The sequence below is a fragment of the Abramis brama genome (genome assembly GCF_963993115.1).
Source record: "Abramis brama genome assembly, chromosome: 10".
Lineage (NCBI taxonomy): Eukaryota > Metazoa > Chordata > Actinopteri > Cypriniformes > Leuciscidae > Abramis > Abramis brama.
Genome location: NC_139972.1, coordinates 11,560,649 through 11,587,010, shown reverse-complemented (window position 1 = coordinate 11,587,010; position 26,362 = coordinate 11,560,649). Strand labels below are relative to the sequence as shown.

The 26,362-nt window shown below is 39.3% G+C and overlaps 1 protein-coding gene across 1 annotated transcript in view; it reads right to left on the bottom strand.

Annotated features, from left to right (window-relative positions):
- The window catches only part of tenm4 (teneurin transmembrane protein 4), a 242,867-nt gene that overhangs the window by 109,547 nt on the left and 106,958 nt on the right, over positions 1 to 26,362 (bottom strand). The window contains exons 4-7 of the mRNA XM_084126175.1: positions 23,352 to 23,570; positions 11,485 to 11,731; positions 6,667 to 6,765; positions 4,924 to 5,159 (exon numbers count right to left, since the gene is read on the bottom strand). Coding sequence (XP_083982301.1) covers positions 4,924 to 5,159; positions 6,667 to 6,765; positions 11,485 to 11,731; positions 23,352 to 23,570 — 801 coding nt within the window. The remainder of the gene's footprint in view (positions 1 to 4,923; positions 5,160 to 6,666; positions 6,766 to 11,484; positions 11,732 to 23,351; positions 23,571 to 26,362) is intronic.

Here is a 26,362-nt window from a genome sequence, read left to right as displayed (position 1 = left end):
GTTGGAAAGAGTCCAGCTTATGAAATATGTTCCCCTGCCTAGCCCAAACTCTTCCATCATCCAAACTCACTCAGTCTCTCTTTCTCTCTCTCTCAGCTGTCACTCAGGCTCCATAAGTAGAGAGCAAAGCAGGGACAGGTGGAAGCGGTCTAAACTGGGTGTTTTTAATGAGGGTCCCGCTGGAACGGCAAGTGGAAAGACCCCACGACCTGTTGAGAGTAAAACGGCAGCCGTGCTGAAATGCAAGCCTGGACGCACACAACAACCCTGCAGTCTCTGCTTTAGCAGGCCACTTTGGCAGATTCGTGCAAGCCAATTAGGAAGCAGAAAACTTGAACAAACTACTGCTTCAGTCTGAGTGGAACACAAGGCTCATTACTGTTCCACTTCTGTGTTTGAAACCTTTGCAACACCTCCTGAGAAACAGACAACAACAAAAGACACCATCTATCCCACATTTACCTCCAAAAAACACTTTATCCCAGGTCAAAAAAGAGGACAGTGCTGGTATCTGTGGGAAGGGTAGTCCCAGGTTGAGAAATGCCATTTCTTGCTCATCCATCATAGAATGGACAGGGCGCATTAGCAAGCATATGGTTAATTAATTCCCCTTAGACACTTGAATGGATGAGCGTTGAACACGGCAGCTCTCAGTCCTCCCATTAGCCATCTAATTACTCTGACACCCCTCCTGCAGAGATCCTGGTGTGCAAGATCTTTAGCCCTTTTTGGGCATCCATCTCATATTCGACTGAATCTTCATTAAGAAACTTATCCAAAAAAAAGAAAGGCAGATGTGGAGGTACCAGACACCACTTTTGCAAACTAAAGAGAGATAAACAAGATGACAGGTCTAAGGAGTGCCCTTCATTTAGACACAGCAAAAATAGGAATTTGGAGTTTACATTGATTAAAACAGAAGGTTGTTGAGGGAGACTACTTCATTCTGTGAAGAGTTTGTTCTTGAAAAGTGATTTTCTTTTGTAGTTTATCTTTCAGGTCTTTGTGGATTGCTTTATTTAAGCACACATGGATTCTAAGCCCTTAAAAAAATATAGGTGAAATCAATCTGCAGACAAACCAGTGAGACCTTGGAGAGCACTCTTGAGAGTTAAGTTTCCCCAGTCAAGAGTGCCTCATCTTTTCACACAAACTCCCAGTGGAACTTCCTTTTTTTCTATGTGCCCTCCTCTGGTCTCACTTCAAGTTCAGACTGTTGACTATAAATGAGAGGCAGTGAAATGCACATCATCAGTAAGTTAGTCGATCAAAAAGTCTTAAGCCATTTTTCACTTTCACTCTGAAGCTTACAGGAATCTGTCAGGAGTGAATAATATCTACACTCCAGCCTGGCCACGGAGAACGCACTTTCCAAGAATGGCTTCATAAAACAGCTTTGATTTGGCAGACAGTTAAATGTAACTTGCCAATTTACAAGGCAATTTTTATCCACAGAGATGCTACACTAATTGTACAGAAAGTTCCCCTGGGATAACCTGGTGCAAGTATTATGCTCAAGAAGACTGTGGTGGCTGAGCAGGACTGTGACCTAACTTCCCAGTTACAAAGTAATTCATATTTAGGTCAAAAAAAGTCTCTTCATTATAATGTAGGCTACCACAAGCCAAAACGTTGCAGTGACACAACCACACAACCTCTATAAGACCTATAAACACCACCAGTACTTTTTCAACCCAAGAAAAACCAATCCAATACCCTGGGTTGACATGACATGTAATACAAAAATATACTTTGATGAGGGTAGAACTGAAAATACATCTAGCTGGTTGTCATTCTGTCATTCAAAAAAGGGACAGAAAACAAAAGACTGTCGCTTCAAAGTCAATAGACAGTTAGAGTGAGTGTCTTGTGGCTATGAGTGAGGTTGCATGTTGGGAAGTAAAATGAGGGCCCAGCGAGCTAAGAAATGAACACAGAGGGAAGCTGATGACCTTCAGATGCCGAGGACATAATGACCTTCTTAATGAGCATGCCACCACTGAGAAAATGGCACACGAATCCCAATTTTGCGATCTCACTCCTTTCAAGGAAGCAGTTCTTGCAAACTACACAGAAAAAGAATAGGGGGGGAAATAGCAAAACTATGCAGCAAGTCAAAAACATCTGTCAGGAGGTTTAATTGGGTTCATTAGACAACACAGCTAGAGTTACCAATTACAGGCCTACATAATTAATTGCACTTGAAATTAAATATATTTTCTCATCAGCTTTTAATTAAATGTGACCCCTTGTTGTTGATTGAATCCCAGATTCTCAGGGTGAGCTACGGTTTCATGCGTGTTTACCTGAGGTGCACAGGGAGATGAGCTTGATTTTGGAAGAGGGTTAGGATGGGGTGGGGTGTCTGTAATTACATGAAGTGATTAAGACACATCGGCTTGGTGGGCTTTGCAGGGCTCCTAACAAGGTCAGAGCTTAACTAGCCCTCCAGCTAACACAGAGAACAACTTCATTAAGCTCAGTGCTTAGGCCTTTAATGTAGACAATAGTATATAGTTTTGTTCCAAAAACATAGTGAGCTTCTTCCTATAAGCTGTTGCCTTTTTTAGACAGTCTTTTCAAGGATAGCTCTAGATAGCATGACACATTTTTTCCAATGCATTCTACCTCAACACTGGGTATAATGAGGCATCTTTGAAGAAAGCATGACATTGCTGCCTACTGTTTGGCTACTTAAGCACAACTATGATGCCTTTGCGCCTGAAGCACATCTATGAAGCCTTCTAGGTAGGCAGCATACTAGTTTTTGGAGCACGGATCTCTTTTAAAACATTGCAGGCTGCCACACTGTATACTACCCACATGCTACCCTCTAAGGCAGAATCCAAACGATTCCTAAAAGTGATTTAAAACATTTTACGTAAAGCAGCTACTAAGGTCAGTCACTCCACACCACATAAATAGTGTACATCAAACAAAGCACACATGATTACCTTAAAATGCTTCAAAGGTAGGCTGGCCAATAGCGTTTTGAACAAAGCTGAGCAATTAGCATTATCAGCTAACAGAATTTTAATTTAGGTTCTAAATCACTGTAGAGAATCACAGGGTAGCAATTACTTTTCTTTTTTTTTTTTCAGCCAAAAATAGATGAATGGATGGATGATTAGAGCTCATTTTAGTTCTGTTGCAATGCATATTTATTCTCAGTGCCTAAGCTGTGGAAAGCTGTTTATCTTTAATAATGAAAACACATCTGTGAGATCTCCATTTGGATGCACCTTGTGCAAATGACTTGCACTCAGTACAAAAAGTATTTTCACCTTCAAAAAGTATTATTTCATTTTGCGGGCTCTGTGTTAGATTACACAGAACAATTTACATTCTAAGCAGACACATATTATGCAAACCCATCTCAGGCTGTCCTCTAAAAGATATTGGGTTATACAAAACATTTATTATTGATTTACCCTCGAAAGAATGGACACACTTTATTTGGAACTGCTATAGACAAGCTCTTATCTTCTCACATGTATGTCAGATATTCCACTTCTTTCATGGTATTATACGAAACGCATAACAGAATTGTTAGCAGACACCTAGTAACACTCAGCATCACAGTAAAGCTCAGGTATGTTTATAGTCTATGTTCAGACTAACATACAGTAGTGCAGAACTAATATAGCTGTGTACATACAATGAATCACAGAGAGATACTGATTCGATGTAGCCACTGTTAAACTACAGAAATCTTAACCACGCAGGGAAAATCAAATCAAACTGTTGCTAGGGCTCAATCATATCTCACTTAATCTGTTGTCCATTATTGATTTGGTTCACTGACCAAGCTGAATACAGTTGTGGGACATTGAAATTTCCTAACAATGTGAGAGATCAATAATGCTCACAGTAATCTGCTGGAGCTGAGCTTTCAAATGATTGAAAAGCGAATCACATACAACATCTTTATATGTGTCACTACTTTGTTACAAGGCGGAAACAGATCAAATTTAACACAAAAGTCATATCAGTCTCTTTCAGTGAGGAGATGTACTGATTACCATCAGCAGATTGGATTCAGAGAAGAAGTGCTTAAATGACAAAACATTGCTTCAGCCTTTAGGACAACAGTATAACAAGTACATATAACAAGTTTAACAGTTTGCTGACCACCAAGTTGGTTTTCACTTGTCAGGATTTGTCTGATTTGTAATTTTTAAACCGTTTCGTGTCCTGTCAGCTGGTTATCCTGGCAGACCAGGTAAACCAGATGGAAACCAGTTTAGCAATCCTGGGAGACCAGCTAAACCAGCTAAGAGTAGCAAACCTCCTTCAAGCTTTTGGTTTTAACCCTTAAATGCATGAATGTGAATGAATGCCAATCATTATTACATATTCGGGTCTCAAGCGACCAGGATCTATATCTAACACGGATGGATCTCTACATGTCGAAATAATATAAAACTCTCCTGAAATTAGAGTAACAATTACAGAATAATAAAAATAAAGCATATGTCGTTACCTTTTGGAGCTTGGACAGGTTCAGTTTGAGCAGTTTGAGTTTTATACCATCATCGCTGTCCTCGTCAGAGCTCATTTTCCAGTGCATTTAGCATATTCGCGATCTTCTCAAAACTATAATTTTCAACATCTTCATGATCAGTATATTCATCGCTGACAGCTTCTTCACCAGATCCACCATCAAGTGACAGTAAAGCTAATAATTGATTGCGTTCAGTACTTGCTCTGGAGTAAATCGCTGAGCCATTTCAAGTTTTGCTGATGATACTTCCTATTCTTTTGTTTTCTACCTGTGGTAACTATGAGTGAAACGTCACCTCATAATCGTATGCATTTAAGGGTTAAAAAATAAACAAAATAAACCCATAAGCCATCTTTTATATCAGTCACATCTTTGACTCAGTTTTAAGGGTGAATGAGGACGTAGAACAGTGAACTTACCAATAAAGTAGGCCAAGAGGAACACCAGGGTGATGGAGATGAGGATGGCACTGAGGGCAGCACATTTCCAGTTGCAGTGCTTATAGGGTTTCTTCAAGCTGAAGGCAGGCCGTGAGAAGGTGTTCCGTGGCAGGGGCCGGGGTGGAGGCGAGTATACCGTGCTGGATGTCAAAGGGTAGCCGGGAGAAGTTGTGCAGTACAAGGGCGAGGTCCCGCCAGGCTTGAACAGAAAGTGTCTGCAGAGACGCAGAAAATGCTGTTGCTTATGTTCAAAAAAACATGGGCCATTGGAGAGCACTGAGTGATAAGTGTTTTCTCATCATGTTAAACAGTATGTGTAGAGTGTGTAGGCTTGTGTTCCCATACTGGTCAGTACTGCTGTCGCTAAGCACTTTTCCAAGCTGTTGCCATAGCCACATCTCAGAGCTGGCTGGCAGCGAGACACACTGTGCCCCGTGGGGTGCGTTATATCGAAATTTTGAATCAATATCAAATTTAATTTACAGCCCGAGTGACCACAGTGGACTCTTGTTAATACAAGCCCTCGTAGTGACTTCTAATTCACCTTAAGGGTGCGTGTGTCAAGCTGTGAGATACTGCAGGATGTACATTAACAGGACAGCTTATTCACTGTGGCCAGTTCTCTTGAAATGAGATGCTACTGTAGCTCACAAAAGCTTAGTTAGTTAGCAGGTGTTGTAATCTATGGTGATGTCACTGACTTGGAAAACTGCTGTGCAGCTGTACTGACCAGATGAGGGGAAACTCAGAAACAAACCACATTAGCCTAATGAGGTATATAAACCTAGCGCGCACTACAAGACAGAAGCTTGTTCAGCTGGCTCCTCTTCATGTTTTAAGTCTGACTCGTCTGCGACCAAAAGGCAAAGGCAGTAGCCTCTTAGCATTTCTCACCGAAACGATTCAGAGTGTATGCAATTGTGAGACACATTCCAATATGCTCCGATATCCTATCCCGATACTGTCCCCTACTCTCATCCCTATATTTATTTCCTGTCTCTCTTTCATTGTCCTGTCCAATTAAAGACTAGCATTAAAGGGATAGTTCATCATTTACTCACCCTCAAGTTGATGTGCCCCATTGACTTCCATTGTTTTTTTCATACTATGGAAGTCATTGGGGCCCATCAACTGTTTGGTTACCCATATTCCTCAAAATATCTTCTTTTGTGTTCAACATTCAAACAGGTTTGGAACAACTTGAGGGTGAGTAAATTATGACAGAATTTTCATTTTTGGGTGAACTAACCCTTTAAGTTTGTACCTTAATAAAAATGTCACAAATATGACAGAAAATAAAATAAATAACTGATGCTATAAAACGAGACTAGAGGCTATAAGTTGCGCCCACTGATAGTGCTATTAAAAGGACAGTTCACTCAAAATTATAATTCTACCACAATTGTTTCATCTCATGCCATGACAAACCTGTAGGACTTCTATCAAGGTAGCAGGTTTCTGTCTTGTAATGTGCACTTGGCCTTATGAACAATTTATTAGCAAAGAATGCTAATGCATTCAGGGTTAATTAGAAAAGTTGTTAGTTTGGTGTTCAAAAATAAATGTTTAAAAAAACATGCAAATTCATACAGTAAGTGATGAAAAATGTTAGATTGTGCTACAAACTGCACTATGTGATGAGAAACAAGTGTGCACAGACTGTACCACTATGCAGCATGGCAAAGCAGATTCCGGCAGCCGCGGTCAGATCATGCAACATACCCATCAGTGTAAGCGCCGTCGCGGCGAGCTGTGGCCAGTATGTCCATCTCTATAAAGTTGTCCTGTAAAGTCTCTAGGAATGTCTGCTTTGCTATGTTTCTACACACAGGTGGAGAGATGGACAGATGGAACGAGAGTGAGACATGCGTGCAAGAGGGAGACACAGATGTGCAAACACAAAAATGCGATCACCCGGCGAATTTGTGTAAATGGACAAGAGTGGAGAGGCCGACGAGGACAAACAAACCCCACTTTCCAATGACAGGGTGCTGGTGCCGGATCCAGAGCCCAATTTGGAACCGTTCCACGTTTTTCAACGGCAGGAAAAACGGTGTTCAGAAAAAAAAAAAAAAAAACTCTCTAATCTAAACTCAAAACTATTAACCGACAACATCAGAGAACAGAGGGCGGGAAAATCTCCTCATCAAGTAATGTTTTTGAAACAACAACTCCTCAGTCTAGCAAGACTGATGTTAAACAAAACTAGATCAAACAAAAGCTTACCGTTTTCATTTACAAAGCTGTTTTTACTGGAAATGCCCACAGCGATGTGTATTTAATTAAACAACAGTTAGTTCTCAACCTTGAATCTAGCTGGCGGAGGTCCAAGTGTGCTTATGTTTTGTATAACAGCACAAAGGTATCTCCCAGCTTTGAGGGAAAACAGCTTTGAATGTTAAAATGTTTTGGACACTTGCAAGACTCTTAAAAAATGCTAAGAGCTATGGTTTAAGAAACGTAACCAGTTATGCAAACATTCGTCTCTCCAGCCAGTTGAAATGTGGGGGCGGTTCTGAAAGAGGTCCGCAGGCTCCCTAGCTGGGCACCAGCACCATTTCGGAGAACGTGGGGAAACAGAGACATCCTTATGGAACTAAAGTGCGGTTTGGGGTTTTAACCCCGTGAAACCCAGTACGCCCCACCCGAGAGCGCTCACGTTCTTTTACTGCACATGTACCTTGTGTTGTACGACCCATGCCCCTCTCTGCAAGCGTCCTGTTCTTCTCTGATAAACATTAGAGTATTCTGGCTCCTTTATGATTGTGGTTAGAAGAAAACAAGGCATTACTTTTCCATTCACTTCTTCACGTTCTTTGTGTTTCAGGGGCTGACACAACACTTTTTAGAAGAATCACACATTATACTGACAGAATTCCCAAGTGGTTATGCTAAATCCTGCTTTAAGATGTGGCTTTTTTTCTTTAAAAATATAAATGGTTTCATAAAGCAGAGGTTTATTAACATTCAGACAGGAACTCTGGTTGCATTCAGTGAAGCATGTCTGCTGTTGCTCCGTTCCCCCTGAGATGGCTGTTCCATAAGGGAAGACTGAGATAATGCGATGGAGAAATGAACCGTCAACATGCACTGGGCAGGCGCAACACCTTCAATTCAACAAGAGAAAATGTGTGTTTTCTTTTCTTGGTGGCTGTTCCAGACTGCCTGCTCGCTCTGCTGATTGTCTTTGGCCGGCTTATGTACATTTGTTTAGTTTGTTTGGGCATTGGGAGGCAAATTAAAGTTTTAAACGAAGGCGAGAGGGCCCCAGAGGCCAGTTTGGAGGAGTCAGAGAAGAATACAAAACAGCAGCCAATAAGAAAATGGCATTGCCTGGCTCTCGTCCAATGGAAGGGCTCGGTAAGCCTACATATCCAGGGACTCATCCGACCCATTCCAGTCCGCTGTACAAAAGTCGTGAGGGGAACCATTACAAAGCCATTAGCTAAAGCCTAAATGACAGGCCATCTTTCACTGCCCTTGTGGATATTGCTAATGGATATTCCAATTTCATCAGAGGGTTTCGGATAATTGATCGCTCTTTTTTATTTTTTAGATAGGAGGAAGGGATGGAGGGTGATGTCACTGATTTACTCGGTTTCCAGCACTCTCCTCATGCCGCATGTCGGCTGGTGTGACCATCTGTTTCCCTTTCCCATGGGAATACCTGGTCCAGATTAAAGTTTGGGGAAATCCATGATGTTTAATCAGTCATTATGTTGCTAACTGTCCCTCCGCAAATTCAAATTAACGTTCATTTTCCTGTTGAGTGGACCGTTCAGACTCATGCCGGTCACAAACACATCAAGTGGACAAAGAAACAGAGTTTCCAGGCAAATTTCCTAGTGATTATGCTTATTATCAGACAATATAATGTGTAAGATACTTTCATTTTGGTTTGGAACTGTGGAGCAGAGGTTACGGTGTGTGGCTCCAAAAAGAGTGCTTAAGTGGGTGATTTGGGTTCAAGTCTGGCTTGCAATATTTCTTGATCTTAACACCCCCATAATTTCCTGCCAGTCTATTATAACTATCTAAGTAAATCTCACAAAAGATACTGGATTATATTTGGTCTGAATTATATTTCACTATAAAATAAATGTGCAACAAAATAAAGTTCATTTAGGATCAATTAGGGAAAATTCGTGTTCATTATTGAGAAAATAAAATCATTTTCAATGCTATAATACGGTAATAACCCTGTACAGACACAATCTTGCTTTGAACATAAATGTATATAGTCCAACAGTGTAGTATAGTATATTGCAAAATGTATAGTTATGTATAAATGTATACATTTTTCAAATGCATATTATCTAATTACATAAACGGCAAGATGCATAAAAAAGTATTTACTGTATATATTTATTTGTAACATTTTTTTCCAGCATTTTTGATTCTGTAATGACATGGTTTTCAGGAGATATTTGGGAAAACTACTTTAACTTTGCAATCCAATCAGTAAATCATAACGACTTTGAGATCCGAGACCTGTGATGTAATGATGCTCTTAGCACAATTATATAATATAAACTTATATTTATTTCAGCTACTACAAAAGTTTGAAGACATTTGAATTGTTGGCTGGGTTGAGCAGAGCAGGAGGTGGAGGTTATCTGAGTATCAGTATGTATCATTTCTCTTCAGGCTGGTCTGACAGCGCTGATTTGCCTCCGCCATGCATGAGGAGCAGCCTGAGCAATGCAAACAGACATCTGAGAGGTTCTTGACTGATCTCCTCCACACAAGTGCCTCAGATAGAGGCAAACAGAGCAAGGGCTGATGGGAGATAAATATGGAGAGCTTGTAACAAAGCCCCCTTCAGAACCTTGAGAGAAATCGCCATCCATCTATCGCATTTTGGGCTTGAGATATTAGATCAGCAACACTGCCCGGAAAGCCCAGGAAAACAATACTTTTCTCTTGTTGTATGTAACTCATGTTTCGAATGCATTTCGGCCAAATACAGGAATTTACATAAAAACTGAGTCGCATGAAACTTCCATAATGATAGACCGTAAATTCAGCTATACACTTGAGGTCATTCCTACTATCAGCAAATGTTTATGTCTAATTATACTGTATTTTTATTAACAAATAGGGGAATTAAGATGGGAAACATGAAAAACTGGCAATTTATTAAGAAATGCACCAGGTACTTCAATGTTTTCCTTATCGAATTAAAATGTTTCAAACAAAACATGTTTTAATTACCAATCAACTTAGGGTGCTTTCACACTTGGTACGATTGCCTTTTCCGAACCCGAGTTCGATTGCTTCCCCCCTCCCCCAGCCCCCGATGGACTGTGTTCACATTATATTATTTGTATCCGAACCGCGGTACGCTTGCGTCATCAAACTGCAGCTGGCGCGTACACGTGTTGCTTGGTAACCGCTATGAAAAAGCGGCAAAATGGATAGAATTGCTCGTTTCACATTTCTTCTTCTTTTTTTGAACCTTTGGTTTTGTTTTCAAAGAAAAGATACAGAAACACACTTGCGTCTGTCTGCCGCAAAAGTATTAAAACCGTTCCAAAGACAATTTTTGTGGAGGCAAGCAGAAATCATCTCTCTGCTTGCAGTGCGTCAATCCCGCTTTTCGTCAAGGTAAGTGTATATAGACCCTTTTACAGTTGTTAAACACACGCACGCAGGCACGCTCCATATTATATGTCATCAATAGCGGTTCACTTCCGCGATTTGGTACGATTGCGTTCATATCAGCAGCGAACCGTACCCGAGTTCACATGAACCGTACCCCAGACCACCTTTTTAAGCGGACTCGAGTACGGTTCGCGGGTGCGCACCCGAGTTCGGAAAACAGCGTTCACATCATCCAAACGAACCGAACTCTGACGTCATTCGAACCCGGGTGCGCACCAAAAGTGCTAGTGTGAAAGCGCCCTTAGTCTTCTGTAAAATCCCTTTAACTAACTAAAGCCTGTCCCTTGAAAGTCAACATCCTCCAGGAAGTGACATAATTTTGGCGGGAAAACAAACATTTAGGTTTTATTAGATTTCTGTGAAGTTTTGTGGTATGAATTGGTTTGTCTTCCCATCCAGTTATATAAAATATCAGAAAAACGGTATAAAGTTCAAGTTCAAGTTCACCCCTCGTGTAAGCTAACTGGCTAACTCAGCTCTTTATTTCCATTATTTTAGGTTAAATTTTGTTAATCGTCTCCCTATTAAGATACAATTTATGTGCTTAAGATTGACCAGAAGATGCATTTGAAAGTCAGGTATTTTACCGAATAACACCACATACTGTACATGCATCAAAAGCTACTGCATAACAGCAGGAATGACCCATTAAACTATATTGTGCATCAAGTGGAGATAAAAGGCTACATAAAGTCTCACTAACTATTAACAGTGTAGTTGATCTTTTAAGCAGATACAAATAGCATAATAAACGCTTCATGCAGCCAGCATGTGCATGCCTTACGATGCATTATAAACGCCTAATGTTGTCACTCAACATCACAAAGCTATTTGATTAGCCATTTTATCATGAGAACAGCACAGCCCCAAATGTACCTGGTCTCTAGAGGAACGTTGCTGTTGAGAAGCCAGTTGTCCTGGGCACTGCCTGAGTCCTGGGCACTTGTAGGCCCCTCATTGGGAGCCGAGCTATCGGTGGGTGCCGGGCTCGGGTTACTGCGCTGGGTATAGTTGCTGTGGCTCAGAGAGCCAATAGAGGCGGTGTGGTGCTGACTGGGGGAATGGGAGTGCGACAGGGGCAGCGGTGGCGTCCGCAACCGAGAGTGGTTCTGGAACGAGCCCTCTGAAACGAGAGAAACAGCACTATCAGCAATTAAGCAAATTAAATTACTGCAGTGTTCATTAGCATGTGGTGTGCAGAGATTTATCTGTAACGTTTTTCTGATACTGCACAAGTAAACAACTCGATTTTCAAAGATAAGTCAATGATAAGAAGTTGCCTTAAAAAGAGACACCTAGCTTAAATGTTGCATCTAAATAGAGCGCCGGCTTCCAACAAACACTCATCAGGCAAAATATGCTGCAGACAATCTGTCACTATCAAGTAGACTGAATTACCCTCGTCAACCTGTTTAGAATTCACGCCATGATCAACTGCAGCTTGTGTGGTTGGACCCGACAAGACAGCTTCAGCTTCACGTGAATGCTTTTGTCAACTAAAGCCACTTTGCGTCATGGGAGATGGGGGCTATCAGACATGAGATTGTGAGCATCAGATTGTGGCAATCCAGACGGAGATAAAGACCCTTGTGTCCTTGTGCGCTCCACAGCCATTCATTTCCATATCTGCTAAACCATTCATCAATCAATAAACTAGCGCCTCATTGCGCTAAGAACCCTTACTTAACGAGAACAAAGCAGTTTCATTTTACACCTGTCGGCAACACTCAACGGCCTCTTTACTGAGAACTTAAACTGTTGCTAAAGGTGAGACTAGTATGCTAAAAATGTTTTATTTACATTTAACAACTTTACCATTGTTCACTAAAGGTATAGCTAATGTGCTTACTGTTTTATTTGCATATAAAAACAACTTTCATTTGTTAAAGCTAATGCAGTAAATATGCTTTATTTACATTTAAGAACAATACTTTAAATAGTTGAAGGTATAACTAATGCAATAAATATGTTTTATTTACATTGAAGAACAATGTTACCTTCATTCGATAAAAGAATAGCTAATGAGCTAAATGTTTTATTTAGATTAAGAACAACTTTACCTTAATTTGCTAAAGGTATCCTATAGCTAATGTGCCAAGGATGTTTTATTTACATTTAACAACTTTACCTTAATGTGTTAAAAGGTATAGCAAATATGCTAAATGTTTTATTTACATATAAAAACAACTTTCCTTTCATTTGTGAACGATATAGCTAATGCGCTAATTATGTTTTATTTACATTTAAGAACAACTTAACCTTCATTCGCTAAAGGTATAGCTAATGCGCTAAAGATGTTTTAATTAGAGTAAGAACAACTTTACCATCATTCGCTAAAGGTATAGCTAATACGCTAAGGATACAGCTAATAAGACACGTATGTTTTATTTATATATTTATGAAGAACTTTACTTTCAAATGCTTACAAAAAACTGGTGTCTAACAAATATGTAAAGGTAGGCTATTTGCAGTAGGCTATCTGACAGATATTAAATGTATAGGCTAGACATATACTGTTATTGCAAAAATAGATTTCACAAGACAAACAGACATGAATTATGCACAATAATGGGGCATCAATCACAGAGGGTTATCTGAAGTCCGACAGTAATTGTCTTTTGTTACAAAAGCAGAGTGTTGATGGCTGTAGCTGCAATGCATTTAACTAGATAAAGTCAGAGACAGAACTTGTCAGAAACTGTCAGCAAAATCACTAGAAGTTGAATCTGTAAATTCATTCTTTCTAAAGGACCGTCACCAAGAATAAAGATTTTTAAAATTCAATCATAAGATGCTGGACAACTCAGACATCCCAACCTATACGGATATTTTCCTTACACCTTAGTAGGGCTGTGACGGTGGCAGTTTTTTACCACCGCGGTGGTAAAATACCGGCGGTGTTGCGGTGTTTGGGGGGTTGTTTTGAAATAAATAAATAAAAACAAAGAAACAACACAATAAAGCCTCTAAAGCATTGCAATAAATATCAGTAAATACTGGTAACTTACATAATATAATAAATCTATTCTATTTAAGAAAAATCTTAATCTATTTAAGAAAAAAAAAACTTTTGTTTAATATTTCCACACAAAGACGCGTGATACAGCCTACCGCTCTGCGCTCTGAGAGGGATGTGGGACACGAGCAGGAAAGAGACCATCAATCTCTTTTCTGATATCTTCATGTTTTCTACTTGTAAAAGGTATGAAGAGCGAATTTTATCTTCCACATGGGCAAGACATTTAAGCTATGTTTGCGCGCTGCCAGAGAAAGCCAAACTAAAATCACCCGCGCGTGTGAAACGCGCTTTACAAATGAACTTGACGCGCCTATACCAATATGTCTAATAACAAGCACAAACTGTGTTAAAAAGAATTTGACGTACATGTAAAAAATGTAGGCTATATCTGTCCTACAGCGTTTTTTCTACTTTACCACAGTAAAGAATACGAAAATAATCGACCTAAAAGCGAACAAAGGAAGAAACGTTTATAATCCCCGAAATGGGTGAGACGCGAGTGAAGGTATGGGAAAAGAAAAAAGAGATTCCATGCAGGGATGAGTCACGATTTTTGAATATTCGATTATGTTCTAATGTCTGTTGTGCGATCATTCTCTAAAATAAAATCTCCATGTTCTGGTGCTGATGCGGTTGACGCGTTCATGTGGGTGACGCTGCCAATAACGCACACAACAGCTGTCACAAACCGGCAAAAGTAATGATTATGAACGTGTCAAATATAGCAAGGAGACATTTGAATTGTTATTAATAAAGTGGGTTTTTTTGTGTCAGTGTTGGGCTGCAAAGATGAAGTTGACGATGCTCACTCGTCATCTTCGCAGTGAACGCGCCTATAGAGAGAATTGCACACTATACGGAATACATAAACATATGCTAGTCGGTTTATTTTCGTTTTTAATTGTCTTGTTTAAAAGTAGACAATTCAACTTTCTATATGGAATAACTAATGGAATATTTTTAAATTCGCTGATTATCGGGTGAAGATCGCAAACCAGAATTCAAAGCCGACAAAGTTTAAATTTATGGACTCACGCACAACTCTCTCATTCGTCATGAATTCAAACTTTTCCATGGCTGCGCCTGCAATATAACATTTAATTGCTAACCTATTATTTATTTTGTAAACAAAGCTTTGTGTGTCATAATATTAATGTAAAACAGCATTCACATACAAACTTTTTTTTTTTGCAAACCACCGCCCCCTACTCCTCAGCCACCGCGGTGGCGCGGTTGTCAAGTTTACCGGCACAGCCCTACACCTTAGACCTCATTGGGTCTCATGCTGGTTGAACCACGGAACTGTAAAATAGTGCAAATATTCATATTTTAACAAATTTGCTTCACTATTTTTAAATAAAGAATAGAACAAATAGAAGATTATGCAAACTACGTAATAAGTTTAAAGAGGTTTTCATGAGCCTTTTCTCTTCATTATCTTACCAGGACAGCCACACATTTTTGCACCCCCTAAAAATATCAAAATACATTTTTAATTAAACACTAAACATATTTAATCACTAAAGAGGTGTATATACACAATGAAGTCATTGTATGTGTGAATTGCAAATTAAATTATAATTTTATTTTTGAAACAACAACAAAGAAAATCTGTCAAGCAGATCCTCTTGAGAATGCTTTTGTTGTCGCTCGCCTGAACTGACCTTAATAAGCAAACTTCACTAACTACTATTGCACAAACACAGCAACACGGCATTGAGCAACAAGTCATAAGCAACCCTGAATCATTCCTTTCTTTTGAATACTGCAAAAGTTGCATGCTTCGAAGGTCTTACCGCGGTTTCACACACCAAGCGACACAGTATGTTCTCTGTTGGAGGCATGTAACCGGGGTGAAAGAACGCTAGTTCTCACATCTCTCATATGACTAAATGAGTGCTTTGCACCATGTGGCGAGTGCACATTTCTACTGAAGATCATTATGGGATGCGTCACTGACAGGGACCCCTTTACTTTTTTTATTCCCTTTCATTTTTGGGCACAGGGCCGGATCATTTGTCAGAGCCAGTGACAGATGGGCCCGTACCAAGCCGCATTCCCACAATCCTACGCTACCAATTACTCAGAGCTCTGTTGCGTCTCTGAGCCAAGCTGATGATGGCCCTGATGAAACCAGATCAAAACAGATGGAGAGCTGGAAGGGAGGAAAACCATTTCCACAGCACTATGAAGGTATGTAACATGCGAGAGTATTACAGCTACGAAAGTGATGCAATTCAATGAAGGTTAATGACAACAAGACTTGATTTATCATATTGCTTGTCTGTCTAAACTTCAAAAGGAAAAAGTGCTTGAATTAGATTTTTTCTCTCTTATCGCAATTCAGAATGCAGTTAAAATAAGTCATTCATAGGTTGACGTCCTAATGATTATAAAAAACTGTGGCTCTTAATAACGTGGCATTGAACTGAATACAAAATGTTGTCAGGGAAAACAAATTATAAACAGGCCCTCAGGTAACAACAACAACAGCATAAAAACACCATTATGCATGTAATGAATGCTACAAATAGTAATAGACTGCAACAAGTTCAGGCTATGCATCACCCAATTCTAAACACTTCACAAGCTTTTTGCGTTGTGTTTTCGGAATAAGTTTGTCTCAATGCAGGGTTTCTATTCCCTAAACAGCAGCCAGTATACAGAAATGCTGACGCAGCGTTCAAGGGTTGGAGCTGTATTTCCATTGAGAAGCACAGAAGGTAAGGCTCATTCGAGTCCTTGAGACAATGAGCATAATACGAAGAGAAGTAATGATTCAGCAGGAAATATTCAGAGCAGTCCAGAAGGACTTGTAAGAGTGGAAGGTCTGTGATCGATATTGTTTGCACAACTCTGTTCAAGAGCAAAAAAGTTTGTTTTGCCAAAGCAAAGAAAAAGGTCATTGGGCTCGAATGGCCTCCAGAAAAGGAGCCAAACATATTTTTCAATATCATATTTCAACACAAAATCTAAAGGAAGGAATAAAAAAAATTCTTACAGAAATTAAGTATGTTTTAAGACTTTTAGCATTTTCGGCAATACAAAAATAAATAAAAATAAAACATTTAAAAAAAAAAAAAATATATATATATATATATATATATATATAAAATATATATAGCCTATATAAAAAAAATAATTAAAAATATATTAAAATATATATAGGGTGGTTAAATTTCAGGGGCAAAAAAAAAAAATTCACAATACAAACAAAATGGAATTATAAATAGGATTAATTTTCTTAAAACAAAATATATATTTTATCAAAATAATGGACATTATTTTTTGTGATATTCACCCTCTCTTGAGATTAAGAATATAATAGGCACCTAATTACTCCAGATGACACTTTGCTGGATGTAAAATTGCTTTATGATTACAAGACAGCAAATGAATAAAATAGCAATTACAAAGGGAGACAAGCAGTTCTCTGTGGAAATCCCATGGCATATTTACGTAGATTAATACCATGTTTTAAATGGGGGAGGGGGGGTGTACTCAAAAGAGGTGCAAGAACTTTACTAAAACGTGTTAAAAAGCTAATTTGATCTGTGAGGATGTACTTGATGAGTTTGACTCCGTTTAACAACTGATCACAGTCCAGAGATATTTCAAAAGCTATTCTCTCAAGCTCAATATTTAAAGGCGTCAAAAGCCCATTAAAGTTGTCTGAAGTCAATCTCCAAGGAAAACTGGGTTGCTCCAGTCAGCAGTGTTAGATAATCAACCAGTGATGCTAAAACATCAAACCCTGGAGCAGAATTGGTTTGTGTTTATGAATAATTGATAAGAAATGAGGTCATACAAAAATATAAGAATTACAAAATGAACAGACAGACATACATACAGATAGATAGTTTAGACAGACAGACAGACAGACAGACAGACAGATAGATAGATAGATAGAGAGTGAGAACACTGAGAGTGAGAACTCGTATGATGTGCCTTAGACACCCGATCAAATGTGCAAGGTGTTACGACTGGCTGAAGAATTAATCAAGATCCCTCCAGAAGACAGACAGAACATTACACAGCATCCACAGCTAAAAATGACCATAGATCGCGGAGCATTCGTCTATCCCGCTAGGTTTGTTTTCTGGTTGTAAGTGTCTGGACATGGGTGGTGGAAACTGTTTTCCGAACAGCGCGAAGAGCCGACAGCCACCCTGAGTGTTAATGGAAGGTTGTGTTGTCTGTGGTTTTCACACTTTTTCCTCCATTCAATCATCAGTTAAGGTGTTGTTCTTAACCATTAGGAAAGACAGATGCATGAGGGAATACACACTGTCTTCACGGGTCTCGTATGAAGGCTAGCAGATATAGCTTACGGCGCTCTGAATCAGTCATGCTCTCAAACTCATCAAGTGTGTGTAACTGACGGCCTCGCTGACATCTTCACAGCTATACTAAAGAAATATGAAAATATCTCTCACTGCATGTTGATTCGAAAATCACGTGGAATCAAAAGCAAATGTGCTGTTTTTCATTAAATGTGTAATTCTTGTGTCCCCTTGGGTCCTGAAGACATATTTGACGTTGAAAAGTGCAGATGGCTCTGTCTGGCACTTTATCTCCATGGTAACCTCAAAATGGATTATCTAAATAAAGTGATGATTCATGAGCATCCAGTGTACATTCACAAAAGGTGACAATGCATTAGGAAAACAGCTGGCTGGTTGCAATTAGAAACATGGACTGTGGTTGCATGCTGGTGTCTAGCTGAACGCAACATATAAATAACTGGTCTCATTAAAAATAATTGCAGGTGAAACTCGCGAGAACGGAGAGTAGGAAAAAAGGCTTGTCCTCGCTGCCCTCTGCAGCCATGCCACGTGTTGCTTATTAAATCACTGTTTCCCTGTCCGCTGTGATCTCTCGGAGTGTCTCTCGTGGATATATGTTCCGGTGCGACCCCGTAAACCGCATTCGCTCCCCTGGCACTGGCAACGGAAGGGGATGATTAAATAAGTTCTGACGAAACCCAACTGATCTAAATGCATAGCTGCACAGTGACCCCACTGCTTAATTTCCACCTGCTCATTCCTGTCTGGTCAACTGCAAAGGCATGTTGTGCGAGCCCTTACATAGGAAGATCCATACACTATTAGCGGCCCACTGTGGCCCAAACCCCATGCTGCTTGCCGTAAAAAGATGCTAATACAAGGGAGCCTCTGTAGTGAAGAACAGGGGCTCAGCAGGGAGCCCGTGGCCCAATAGCCATCTCTCCAGGAACAGGACCCTGAGAGAAAGCCAGGGGCCATGGAGCAACACATGCTCAACAAAAAGACCGCAAGCTTCAACGGGTCTGTCCCATCAAGCTAACAGGACCTAGCGGGCATAGAGATCTTTTACTCTTTCTTTTCTACGTTTTCCAGCTTGCTTAATCTCAGCCTCTTTAAATACAAAAGACATTTGGTTCATGAACTATAGTTTAGGGAATTTCTGCAACAAAGATAGATGAATGGAAAAATACAACACAGCGGAGAGCCCTTTGGTCGATAGAATGCAACAGATGCATTTTTTAGTTGATAATATTGAATCACTCTGGGAAAAGTGAAATTGCCTCAGCCTGATAACTCCGTCTCTGGTCGATAGCTATAAGCAGAGATGAATTTTGGGAAGTGCAGAGATTTCCCAGCGGTAGAATTTGTGCGTTTAACTCTGCCACTGTGGCCAGATTTTTGCTTTATGTTGTGTTTAAACACTTGGGACTCGATATTTCAAATGCTAACCACCTCTGTATCCGTGATTCGATACTTTAGCTCTTTGCAGATGTAAGGTTTCGCCTTCACATGTTTTCATGTGTAATTCCTCCTCAATTGCTGGAAAAGCATACCAAATTCCTCTGAAAACACACTCTTGTGTTCGAATCCACAGCTCGAATCCCTGAGCTAAGCCTTTTCAGCTTTAGTCTCAGCACTGGATCACATTTCTGGAACTACAGAATAACTTGTGTTTCTAAAGACACACGAAATCATACTGACACCGGCAACATGAATCTGGGCCCATAAACTCCCTTATCAGTTTACACGATAAGCTTACCCTGTCCATGCCCTTTCTCTCTCTAGAATTTGACAAATCTGCAATGCTGAGCTGAGTCGGGCTGCAGAACAGGGCTCTGTCATAAGTGTTTTTTTTATGTGTTTTAATATGCTCCCTTAATATCCTGACAAGGCGAAGAAATGAGAACGGGAGGTATTAGCTCATGTCATCGTCAACCCTAAAAACATTTCAAAATATTACAGGCTCAAACCCACATGTCATATCTTTCAAGACATCTGTTTTTGTTCACAGAAGGGCAGGGTGAAAAATCCACAGTGTGTTTTGGACTGCAATTTATGCCACTCAGTGTGAACGTGTAGGCAACTCTTCGTTAAAAAACAAGGACTATTACAAAGGACGTGACCACCGATTTAAGAGTCTGTCATTACTGCATCCCTCTTATTAAGCCTTGAGCTATCTGGAATATCCGTATTAGTAATATGCTAATACTTGGTAAATTAAAGCAGCTGGCTGTTTATTCTCTGTTAAAAAAAAGCCTATCCCATTCTCAAAAAGCAGGGAAAATGGTTAAAATAGACTCATTAGGTGGTTTAAGTGGATAAAAAGCAGCGGTTTTTCTTTTCTTATTTTAATTGTGTCCTTGTTCTGTTTAAAGGCTCAGCAAATACAGTTGCCAAACAATCAGAAATGACAATGAGGGTGCTCTTCAAAAGAGCAGGATAATTTCCATAATTTACCACTTGTTTACCTACAATCACAATGGCTACTTTGACACAGCCAGTGTTTGGACTGTCAAGCGTATTTACAAGCAGGTGACTCAGAAATTGGTATTTATATGCAAAAGGACATGGGAACCAAATTAAATAGGAATATTTCCTGGCGGTTTTCATAACCTGAGAGAAGTTGACAGCTATAAAAATAGTAATTGTGTGTGTGTGTGGCACGGGCGATACGATAGACGACTAGATTGCTAGGTTCCAATCATGCAACACTGATCAACCAAACTGGAGTCACTCTGAATTGAAGCAGTCCAAACTGTACTGACAGCCGTATTATGCCTTTGTGCATGCAGCCATCAAGAGTTTAGGTTTTTACCGGCAAAATGACTGGCAGTGCAGGAATCACTCGACTTCCAATGAAAAGTCACTGATTCGTAAGAAGTGAAGTAAAGAAAGCGAGATCAAACACCACATCGACCTTGTGCAACACAGCATAGCCTCTGGCAGGAATCCCACTATTTTACTACCAGGACGCTAAGCTTAACAGATAAACGTCCTCTTCCACGGCACTGTGGTATGCTACTTTGTCTCAGCCAAATAGAGCCTTATGGTGCCTTGCATAGCTCGGAGGCAAGAGACCGATTCCTTTGGTGAGTGTGCTACCCCTCACTGGCAGCCCGAGGGTAACCTATATACCAATGCAAATCAAAGCCATTTGTCGGAAAGATAAATCCCATTTTAGCACTGGGGTGCCACCGCTAGGTGACCAGGACGCTAGCTGGATGCTGCGCAGAGAAAGGAAAGTTCTTGCCACCGGAGGCTAATTCATTGCTTTACGAAGGGTCGTGTGGAAACAGGCAGGCAGAAGTCTCTTGAGCTTGATGTAATTCCAGCCTTGGGTGGTTAACTTGTAAAGGCTGATCAATTATTTACAGCATTTTTTTGTTCAACTCTGTAAAGAAGCCTTGAGGGAGACGCCGAGAGCTACTGGTGATGACAGACTTCATATCGAAATGCTCTCTTGCTCTCCTCCAATTATCAAAGTGATGCGAAGCTTTCTTACCTGGAAACATGTTAACAAATCTCATTTCTAATTTGTTTACCTGTTGCAGCACGGACATCAACGGAAGACAGATTTAGATGGACGTTATCTTATAGCATTGTCATTTAAAAGAACAATAAGTTCAGAATCGCTGCGATGGGTCACAAATCGTCAGCTAGTTTATCTACATTTTGTCTCACATAACCTGTACTTTTAGTGGAGGTGCTTTATTTAATGTCACTCCACAGGTAATGGGATGTTAAAAGAAGCCCAAAACACATCAAAGCAAATCCCTAGTAAACAAGTTCATCATATCTGAACCTTCTGGACGACAATAGCAGCACAACGTGATGCGCATTTCATCACTGGCTCATTAGTGAGGACACGGTAACTTGTAAAATTGATTCATCGTGGTTGAAGCTCCTGCTGTGCTGGTCACTTGTCCCTCAGCAGGACGTGCCATTAAGCTTTTTATCATTTACAGGCTCGAAAATTAATTCAATCTTTCATTAAAAACTTCTTGACCTTTCTAAAACTAAGCAAAGTTAATGAAGGCAACTCTGCAATGATCTGAAATGGCCATAATCAAAGTATTACAAGAAATATAGCCCTGTTGATAAGTACAAACTCAGTATCACACTGCTAAAGTTTCTCAGCTGCATAAGTAAAGAGCAATCCAGGTCGTCCAAACAGTGGCCAAGTATTTTGTAAAGCATTTCAGAAGACAAAGCACAGGGTGAAATTAGTCATGACAGCTGCAACAAGGGTTAGCCTGCCACAGTCTACATCCAAACACACAATGTGAAACACAAAGCCAAGGTTTTCAGAATGCCATAAACAATTAGGGGCAAAAAAATAAATTAAAAAATCATTAAATTAAATAAAAATACAGTATATGGATCTTCTCAATTTGAAAATCTATCTATCTATCTATCTATCTATCTATCTATCTATCTATCTATCTATCTATCTATCTATCTATCTATCTATCTATCTATCTATCTATCTATCTATCTATCTATCTATCTATCTATCTACCTACCTACCTACCTACCTACCTACCTACCTACCTACCTACCTATCTATCTATATTTTCAACAATTAAAGTACAGTATAAACTTCAGCATGTGTGTCTTCAGCATAAGTTGAGAATTTGAGAAACAAATTGTCACCAAATTTCAGTTTCCAGGGTATATTGCATCTTTTTATAAACAATCATAATTGAATCAAGTTGTCAGAGCAAATATCTACACCCCTAGTTTTTGCTTATAGTGTATGATGAACAGGGTAAAAATATATATATAACCAATAAATATCACCATACTTCCCCTGATAATTGATTACATTACGAATTGCACTCTTTTTATATAACAAGTTTTCTGAAATGTTATGCTTAAACATGCAAATAAGGCATTATAATTAAATATGCACTAAATCGCATATATTTCTAGAACAAAAATCTGAACATTTGATAAAGCATGTGACAAACACCTCAGTAAAATCCTCTGGAACATAAATAGGAATAAAACTGTAAAGTTTGGTGTATGCTAAAGTGAAGATTTCTGACACAGTGAGGAAAAAACTCATTTTGAGAAAACAGCCTTTAAAATATATGTACTGTAACTGAAATTGACAGACGCAAATAGATAAACTGCTATAAAAGATGCACTTAAAAGAGTCTTTTGGATGTTTTCTTTCTACTAATCTGAAATAAAAAACACAAAGCTAAAAAACCTTCAGCATCTATGACACACCTCACTCCCTGAACCCCAGCCAAGAGCTTCTCTTCTCAGCAGGCCTTAGTTAAAAAAGTTCCTGCTAACATCTGACCTCTACCGCTACCCAAAATATCCCGAAAATGAATGTCTGGCCTGTGGCTACCTCCACAAGCTCCACAGCAGGTCCAGCTAGGGATGTCAGGGCCCATCAAGCATCAGCGATATCGAGAGGGACTCACCGTTAGGAGTTGCAGTGACCGGAGCGCAGACGTTCCCTGAGCCGGTTTTAACTAAGAATGAATTGGGGCCAAACTCATCTTCTGACTCAGAGTCCCGGCCGGCCTGAGCCCCGCTGTTACCTAGCAACCTTCCCTGGCTCTGATTGGCTGCATGAAGAGGGGGAGGGTAAGGGGAGTCGACAGGGGAAGAGGAGGCAGATGAGCAATGAAGAGGAGGACCTGTAGACCACAAACACAAACAACACACGGGGGACAACTTAAAACACACCTCCCAATGACACCGCATAGCCAAAAATGAATACATGGACAGCACAGAAACATGCAGAGAGAATTAATAAAAGCCATGCATGCACAGATGAAAGCTGTCTGTCTTGTTTCATCTGTCTTTGTTCTGCCCAGCTGAACAGGGAGATTGGCATAACCGTGATAACATAGTTGCTTTGTGACTCCAAAAAGGATTTTTTCTTTTTACATTTTTCCAAAGACAGATCGACAGACAAGCTTTAACAAAACAACAAATGGAACATTCAGAAAGAATCACTGGTGATCAACAGTGATTGAAACTATTAATCAACAGTGAATAAATTAGACATTGGGTGAATCTCACAAAAACAGATCCAGCTCACCCCCTAAAAACATACGACAAAAGTATCAGAAATTACAGTTTGCATAAAGAAACCAAAGCCTCTTTTAGGAAAATTTGGGTGAGAATCTTTTTTTTCTTTTTTTATGAATGTATATCTGCATAAGTTAAAGGTTGCTTTTTAAAGGTAAATAAAGGTAAATTTATGAACTGGTTCTTGAAAGGTTTTGTGAAATTTACCCAAATCACATTTACTCAACACAACAAATTCGAAAAGCATTGATATTTTGGAAAATTATTGTACAGTATTGGACAATTAACAAAACAACTTTCACAGCACATGAGAATGAAACTGACTGCTGGGGGAAACACACACACACACACACACACACACACACACACACACATTATTGTACATCTATCTTTATGAGGACATTCATTGCAATGCAATCTCTAGCCGCTTACCCTAACCTTACCCATCACAACTAAGTGCCTAACCCGAACCTTTACCCTAAACCTACCCTTAACCTAACTATAACCTTATCCCTAAAACCAAGTCTTGACCCTCAAACAGGCCTTTAAAGTGGTCTCAGAAAGTGAGGACCGGCCAAAATGTTCTCACTTTATTCTCTTTGTCCTCACTCCAATGGTCTAAAACTCAAACTGGTCCTCACAAAGATAGTTGTACAAGTACACATACACACACTCTGTGAGGACATTCATTGACACAATGCATTTTCTTGCTCCTTACCCTAACCTGACCCAACACAACTAATTGCCTAACCTGAACCCTAATTATGAATAATTAAAACCTAATTAGAACCTTATCCCTAAAATCAGGTCCTGACCCTTTGTCCTCACTAAAACTCAAACCGGGCCACACAAAGATAGTTTTACAAGTACAAGCGCGCACACACACACACACACACACACACACACACACACACACACACACACACACACACACACACACACACACACACACACACTATTTATATATTTGTTTCCACTTAAAAATGTGCTGATCTTTTCTTTCTGAGCAAACTCTTGAGAGATTTGAGACAGCATAAGAACGAGAACAATAGCAGCATTTTTCCAGCAAGATATGAAACTATCTAAGAGTGAACATTTCAAGTACAAAAGTACTGGCACAAGTTCAAAAAGTTTGCTCAGTTATAGGACTTAGATGGGGTTTATATTCTGAAAACAAAGTTTTATAGTCTTTCCATATATTGTCAAGTGAAAGGAGCTGACAAGTTGACGGAATATCACTCAGAGTTAAAGAAAAAATGCTGCTTTATATTTCTGGTGCAAATGTGTAATTACTGCTACGACGAGACACAGCTGATTGAGTGAAAGAGAATTAAGAAACAATTAGTGAAATTACCATATGATCCATTAAAGTGTCAATCAAGCTGTTTGATCTTAATGATGCATGTCTTGTTCCATTCATCACTTTAATTTGACAAGTCTTAAAACACATTATAATATTATAGTCCACCTAAAAATGAGCAGGAAAACTTGCAGAGAGAAATAACATTTTACATTTATAGCTAAAGTTGTAGTCAAATATAAAACATATTTGTTTATTACTTTGGTGTATAATAAATCATTTGGTGCAACTGCAACCAAAATGATCATGTGTGTTCAGCAAAAAAACAGTTATTCTTAAGTCATACTTTCTTTGCATAAACTGACAAATTGCAAATAAGATGATATGAACGATTTATACAGGAATTCCTTGTGCTTGTGTTTCATTGTTCAATCAACATCTAAATGGTGAAAAACTCATCAAAACTAACAAACTAAGCTACGAAAAAACACCATCCCTCTCAGTACTGTAAATTAATGTATGAAATGACACTACTTAGAGAATGTTTAACTATATTAAACGTTTAGACATACTATATATCCAGTACTACATGATTTGATTGCATGTTGAAGCATGCAAGTCTCTGAAGTGAAAATCTTTAAACAACAACCGTTCAATCTCTGAAACACGCTGCATTACAACAGAGGCTTTTAACAGAGTCGTAGAACTGGTTTGGAACAACTGAGGAGGGACAGGAATAAGGATTTGTTTTAACTCTCCTTAAAGGCTAAGTATCAGTGTACCTAAAAGATGAGTATTGAGGTATTGTTTATCTTTGGTTCTCTGCTGAATTCCTTTCTATTAAGTCTGAATTAAATGGATAGAATCTGGGGCAATTCATCTGATGTAAAAGCAGGATAAATAACTTTTCTAATCATGAGTCAAATAATTTTGCCTAAACTTCTGCCTAAATCTCAAAACATGCATGGATGGATTTTTTTTTTTATAGACGTTCTACTTTCGAACCTAGAGCAAGTTTAATTTGCCATTAATCACGTCTTCTTATTAAAGTCCTTTAAAAGTGCTGAAAGTCACAGAGGAACATGAGCAGATTTC